Source organism: Eriocheir sinensis, chromosome 53, assembly GCF_024679095.1.
Source record: "Eriocheir sinensis breed Jianghai 21 chromosome 53, ASM2467909v1, whole genome shotgun sequence".
Classification (NCBI taxonomy): Eukaryota; Metazoa; Arthropoda; class Malacostraca; order Decapoda; family Varunidae; genus Eriocheir; species Eriocheir sinensis.
Genome location: NC_066561.1, coordinates 5,191,787 through 5,199,286, shown reverse-complemented (window position 1 = coordinate 5,199,286; position 7,500 = coordinate 5,191,787). Strand labels below are relative to the sequence as shown.

Sequence of the window (7,500 nt, the reverse complement as noted above, 5' to 3'; positions counted from 1 at the left end):
CAAACTCAACCTAATTCAACCTAATCTTGCCTCACCTAACCTAATTCAACCTAATCTTCCCAAACTCAACCTAATTCAACCTAATCTTGTCAAACACAACCTAATTCAACCTAATCTTGCCAAACTCAACCTAATTCAACCTAATCTTGCCAAACTCAACCTAATTCAACCTAACCTTGCCTCAACTAACCTAATTCAACCTAATCTTGCCAAACACAACCTAATTCAACCTAATCTTGCCAAACTCAACCTAATTCAACCTAATCTTGCCAAACACAACCTAATTCAACCTAATCTTGCCAAACTCAACCTAATTCAACCTAATCTTGCCAAACACAACCTAATTCAACCTAATCTTGCCAAACACAACCTAATTCAACCTAATCTTGCCAAACACAACCTAATTCAACCTTACCTTGCCCCCTATAAAAGAGAAGGAGTTATGAAGAGTGCCCAAAAGAGAGGTCAATTTCGGGAGGAGATGCGTATGAAGTCATTTAGCTCCAAACAATAACTTGTCCTCCCGAATTACAAAATAGGAGAAAGAACCGAATTCACTCTGGCATGTACCTCCTATTTGGTCAAGTCATGAGGAGAGAGGAAGGGAGTCGTGAAAGGCAGATAATGGACTTGGAAGTGGGTGGCAGAAGGAAGAGAGGAAGACCCAGTACGAGATGGAAGGACTGTATTGTGGCGGACGACAGGGAGAAGAACTTGGACCTTGAAGTGACGGAGAACAGGGTTGGATGGAGGAGACTCATCAAGAACAGCGACCCCGCATAGAAACGGGATAATAATGCTGCGGAAGAAGAAGAATGTAGTACCTCCTATTAGACAGTACCCCGGGTGGCCGCTTATGGCGCTGCATGTAGAGCCAATACGGTCTTTTGAGGAGGAATAGTTAACCCGACGAATCCACCAACATTTTTTTATTCCTAAATGATCGCCGTTAGCCATTCCCCCAGCCACGTTATTTTTATCAACCGCCTCCGCGTAGCAAGGATTAAAAAGGTAGTTAATGAGCCCCCCGAGCCAGGTAGCCAGGACCATACAGCTCGGCCAGGAGTGTGTGTGTGTGTGTGTGTGTGTGTGTGTTTACAGCAGAGGAGACGGTGCAAGGGCGTAAAATAAAAAGAAAACTAATGAAAAAAAAAACCGCTACTTCTGTGTGTGTGTGTGTGTGTGTGTGTGTGTGTGTGTGTGTGTGTGTGTGTGTGTGTGTGTGTGTGTGTGTTTACCTATTGTATTTACCTTTTTTTTGGGTTTCCCGGGCCTGAACTAAGATCGGATGGTCCTGTCTCCTTGTCTATATTTGCCCAACCTCTCCTTCGTTTGCTGGACACTCTCTGCCTCGACAATCTCCTTCTTTAAGCCATTCGAAACTGTACTTCTTTTTATTCTTCAGACATGGTGTGTGTGTGTGTGTGTGTGTGTGTGTGTGTGTGTGTGTGTGTGTGTGTGTGTGTGTGTGTGTGTTTGGTTATTTGCTTCTGAGATGGTGTTTGTGTTAGTTTGCTTGTTTGTTTGTTTCTTGTCCTCCAGTCTTGTCTAATTTGTATTCTTTATTTTCCTCCTCCTCCTCCTCCTCCTCCTCGTCATCGTCGTCGTTTTCTTCCTCGTTTTCCTCCTCCTTCTTTCCCTTTCTCGTCGTCGTGTGTGTGTGTGTGTGTGTGTGTGTGTGTGTGTGTGTGTGTGTGTGTGTGTGTGAGAAGCCGCCGTGACCTGGAATCGAACTTGCAACCTCTTGATCTCGAGTTAAACACCAAACCCAGAGCCACCGGTGATAATGCTTCCGTCACTATCCGTCTGTCTCTCTGTCTGTGCCTCATTAAGATATACCAAAAAGGAATGAACAGGTGGTCTAACAGGCTCACGGGCACTACATCCTCAGGTGACCATCTCGAACTGATTAACCTTTGGAAAAACTTCGATAAAAACTGACTGACTGACTGACTGGTTGCTAATTAATGAAGAATGTTACTGAATGAAGACAAGTAAATTAGGAAAATATTACTGAAAGGTGGCAATTAATGAAGAATATTACTGAAAGGAAAATATATAAGTTACTGAATCACTGAAAGGCAAATTAATGAAGGAAGTTATTGAATGAAGACAAGTAAATTAGGAATATGTTACTGAAAGGCGATACGTGAATTAATGAAGAATATTACTGAAAGGAAAATATATGAAGAAAATAAGTTATGGAATGAAAGCAAGTAAATGAGGAATATATTACTGAAATGCAAATAAATGAAATGAATTACTTTATGATGACAATTAATGAAGAATATTACTGAAAGGCAAATATATTAAGATACTGAATAATGATTACTGAAAGCCAAACAAATGAAATATAATAATGAATGATGCCAATAAATTTAAAAAAAATGCTGATAATAATAATAATAATAATAAATACTTAATAATAAAAAAAAATATTAAAAAAGATGCTTAACGATTGCCAGTTGATGAAAAGAGTGCTGAATGATGACAAATAAATTTAAAAAAAGAAACTGAATAAATGGAAATAAATAAATGAATAAATAAAATAATGAAGGTTTGTAAATACATGAAAAAAAATAATAATAAAAGCTCGCAATTACATAAAAAAACACGTGACTAGATAACAGAGCACCCACGTACCACCACCACCACCACCATCATCACCCACCACCACCACCACCACCACCGTCACCACCACCACCAGTAACCACCCTCACCACCCCACTACCCATTACAACCATCACCAAAAGCACTAAAACCCGTCACCACCACCACCACCACCACCACCAGTAACTCCTCTCACTCCCCCACAACCCCTTACAACCATCACCAAAACCACTAAACCCCTTCATCACCATTTCCCCCACCACCACCATCATTACCCCCACCACTACCCCTTCCCTCACCCCTTCCAACCTCCCCCATTACGAACCTTCCCTCCCCACCAACCTTCCATTCCACCTCCCCTTCCATCCTCCATTCTCCCTCCCCACCACCTCCACCATCACCACCACTACTACCACCACCACTACCCCTTCCCTCACCCCCTCCAACCTCCCCCATTACGATCCTCCCCTCACCACCAACCTCCCATTCCACCTCCCCTTCCACACTCCTCACCTCCACCACCACCAACCTCCCTCGCCCCTTCCCCTCACCCCCCTTACCCCCCACCACCACCACCTGCCCCAAACACCAGGTATGAATGTTAAATTAATGTTTAGCTCTTCTCTCGGCGCCTGTCGGTATTAAAATAAACAGAGGAGGCCTGCATTCATTATAACCCGCCGCGGACCCCGAAACACAAGAGTCCATTTTTGTGGCGGACGCTAGCTGGTTCGTAGAGTATTAAACGCTCTTTGTCGCCGCCCTGTGTGTGTGTGGAGGAGGAGGAGGAGAAGAAACACGAGGAGGAGGAGGAGGAGGAGGAAGAGGAAAAGAAGGAAGAGGAGTAGGATCAATTAGAAAAGGATGAGAGGAAGAGGAAGAGGAGGAAAAAGAGGATGGTGAGAAGTTGGATTAGGAGGGATTGAATGAAGAGGAGGAGAAGAAACACGAGGAGGAGGAGGAGGAGGAGGAGGAGGACAAACGTGGGAATAAAGAGTACATATAAATTTGAATAATTGAATAAGGGGACCAAGGAGGAAGAGGGTGAGGACAACAACAGAGAATAAAAAAGAATGATTGTTTAAGAAGAAAAATGATTGAGGATGAGGAAGACAATTAACGAAGACAAAAAGAGAAGAAAATAATGATGGTATAAGAAGGAAAAGGAAGAAGAGGACAACAACAAAGAATGAGTGAGGACAACAACAGAGAATAAAAAGGAATGATTGTTTAAGAAGAAAAATGATTGAGGATGAGGAAGACAATTAACGAAGACAAAAAGAGAAGAAAATAACGATGGTATAAGAAGGACGAGGAAGAAAAGGACAACAACAAAGAATGGGTGAGGACAAATAAAAAGAACGAAAAATGTGAAGAAAAAGAAGACAAGAAAGGGGAAGAGGACAACACCAAAAAATAAAAACAAGAAAAGAAATAGAAATGGTTAAGTAGGAAAAGACAAAAGGAAGCCAACCAATGAGAATGAAAAGAAAGGAGAAGAAAAAAGAAGAAAAAAACTTGTATAGAGAAAACAACGAAGGAGAAAAAAGCAATAAGGAAAGAGAAGAGAATAATCGTAGAGGGAATAACAGGAAAACGAAGAGAAGAAAAAGAGAAGAAAATGAGAAAGAGAAAGAAATAATAAATGATAACTGAAGACATAGAAGAAAACAACTAAAAAACGATTATATTAAGAGTATAAATAAGTAACACACATTTTGACAAGCTGACGTGTGTGTGTGTGTGTGTGTGTGTGTGTGTGTGTGTGTGTGTGTGTGTGTGTGTGTGTGTGTGTGTGTGTGTGTGTGTGTGTGTGTGTGTGTGACCAGTCCTCTCCATCTTTCTCAATCCCTAACTTCATTTCCTGATTGTCAATTCTCTCCTCTTTGCTCTTCCTCTCTACCTCTTCTTTCCTCCTCTTCCCTCCTATGTCTTTCCTTCCTCTTCCCTTTGCACTTTTTATCATTTCATTCTCCTCTTATGATTTTTTTTTCTTCTATGTATCGTGTAGGCCTCTTAACATAACATAGGCCTCACTTTGATCTTCCTCTTCCTCTTCTTTCCTCCTCTTCCCTTCCATGCCCTTTGCTCTTCCTCCCTTCCTCTTCTTCATTATTCTCCTTTCATGTTTTTTTTTCTTCCAATTATATCTCTCATTAGCCATTTTTAATTAACCGAACTTAACGTCAACTTTTGTTTTCCTCTTTTTTCTTCTTCTTTTCTTCCCCTCCATGTCTTTCACTCCTCTCCCCCTTCGTATTCTTTGTCATTCTCTTCCTCTCTTCTACGATTTATATATTGTAGGTCTCTTGATTAATATAATATACTCGTAATCTCAACTTTCGTCTTTTCTCCTTTTTTTCTTCTTTTTCTTCTTTTTCTTTTCTTTTCCTTCCTTTCTTCTTTCTCTTGTTCTCCCTTTATTTCTTCTTCTTTTCTTCTTTTCCATTTTTTGTTTTTCTTTTCTCTCTATCTTTTTTTTCCTATTTTTTTCTTCTTCTTTTACTTCTTTTCCTTCATTTTCTTCTTTTTCTTCTTATTATTCTTATTCCTCCTCCTCCTCCTCCTCCCACTCACATTCATACTTATTCTCCATTGTTTTCCTCCCCTCCCCTTTCATTCTCCTTTCCTTCACCTTCATTAATACTTCACACTTTCTCTGCACCCACGACCAAATAGTTTCTTCTTTTCTTCTCTCGTGTACGGTGAAAAGAAAACTATAAAGACAAGGTAGACATTAATGCAACAAAAATATAATAAAGAGACGCTTCACAGAAAAAAAAAAAAAAGTATAATGGGAAACAATGGAGGAAGTAATGGAAGAGGAAGAGAAGAAGGAGGAGGAGGAAGAGGAAGAGGAGGAGGAGGAGATGAATTATGAGTTAGGAAGGTAGTTAATCATCGTTTCCTTTAATTATTCATATACAAACACACCTTTCTCCTTAATTAATGACACAGGTACACTACAACAGGTAAACGCAACACCTTTTTTTCCCTAATTACTCGGGTAGTCATTTGTATTTACACAGGTACTACTAACACAGCTTTCCCTTAATTACACAAGCATTAACACCTTTCCCTATAATTACACACCTGTTGTTTTAATCACACAGGTATTACATAACCATTCTCTCGCAGGTAACACTCACAAACTCTTATCCCCTTCCACACAGGTACACAAACACACCTTTCCTTAATTACACAGGTACTAACACTCCTTTTATTTCCTCACCTCACCTTGCGTCTCATTTACACAGGTACCCGCACACCTTTCCTCATAACTAGTACAAGAAAATCGCTCCTTGAAGACAGGTACACTAACACCTATCTTCGTCTTAATTGCACAGGTACACTAACACACCTTTCGTCTTTATCACACAGGTACTCACACACCTTATAAAACAAGTACAGAAATATCCCTCCTTGAACACTGGTACACTAACACCTTTCTTCATCTTCTTCTCTTCATACTCTTCTTCTCTTGATGTGTTCTCCTCCTCCTTTCTTTCACTTTCTTTCATACCCTCTCTTCCTCTCCTTCACTTCCTAGCCCTTCACTCATCTTCTCTTCAAACTCTTCATCTCTTCTTACGTTTCCTCCTCCTCCTCCTCCTCCTAATACCCTCTTTTATACCCTCTCTTCCTCTCCTTCACTTCCATGCCCTTCTCTCCTCTCCTCTTCATACTCTCCATCTCTTCACACACAACTTTTCCTTTAATTAATCAGGAACCCAAAAAAACAATCTTCGCCCCCTCCACACAGGTACACTAACCCGCCTTTCCCTTTCCTCGGTGCACAGGTACGATGTCTTCAACGGCACCAACCTTACGGCGACAGGTGTGGACGTGACAGTTGTGGAGACGCGGATCAACAGGTATTCCATCTATGAGGTGAGTCACGTCCTGTCGGTGGTCACGGCGACGCCCTCGTCAGCTATTAAGGACTCGCTCTTGTAGCATTCCTAAAGGCTACACGTCAGCTTGTTGTAGGCCTACCGACACATGGGGATGATGATGTTTTTATTTTCACTGTTACTTTTTGTATACTTATTGACCTGTTTTTATTATTGTTATTGTTTTCATAGGCTAAGAATATCAACTACTTTCTAGATTTCGAAGGAGAGTCTAACCTTGAAAAAGAAGGAAAAGAAAAGAGTAAGCTATTTTTTTTACAACAAAGGAGACAGCTCAAGGGCACACAAAAAAGGAAACAATAATAAATAAAAAAAAGCCCGCTACTCGCTGCTCCTAAAAAGAATCCAAAGAGGTGGCCGAAAGATGGGTCAATTTAGTGTTGAAAAAATCGCTTGTAGTCTATTGTTATTGTTTCCACAGGCTAAGAATGTCAAGTACTTTCCAGACTTCAAAGGAAAATCTCACCATGCAGTTAGCAAATTCAGAAGAGCAGTCAGCGTAAAAATAACCATAGAAGATAGAAAGAGAGGCAACATGGCGGCGGAATATATGAGGTAGAAGACTATCAGTAAGAGGAGGAGAGCTGATGAGACGAAGAACCTTAGGGCCGCTTACACAGTCTTTTTGTTTGTTTTTATCGTTACCAGTGGCGGCGATCGCCTCTATAGAATTTCCACTTAAAACTGGCCGATGTACAGAAATATCCCTCCTTGAACACAGGTACACTAACACCTTTCTTCATCTTCTTCTCTTCATACTCTTCTTCTCTTGATGTGTTCTCCTCCTCCTTTCTTTCACCTTCTTTTATACCCTCTCTTCCTCTCCTTCACTTCCTAGCCCTTCACTCTTCTTCTCTTCATACTCTTCATCTCTTCTTAAGTTTCCTCCTCCTCCTAATCTCCTCTTTGATACCCTCTCTTCCTCTCCTTCACTTCCATGCCCTTCTCTCCTCTTCTCTTCATACTCTTCATCTCT

At 40.8% G+C, this 7,500-nt stretch overlaps 1 protein-coding gene across 1 annotated transcript in view; it reads left to right on the top strand.

The window, feature by feature from the left end:
* LOC126983114 (muscarinic acetylcholine receptor DM1-like) overlaps positions 1-7,500 on the top strand; it is a 288,456-nt gene that overhangs the window by 189,909 nt on the left and 91,047 nt on the right. Inside the window, exon 7 of the mRNA XM_050835611.1 lies at positions 6,411-6,501. Coding sequence (XP_050691568.1) covers positions 6,411-6,501 — 91 coding nt within the window. The remainder of the gene's footprint in view (positions 1-6,410; positions 6,502-7,500) is intronic.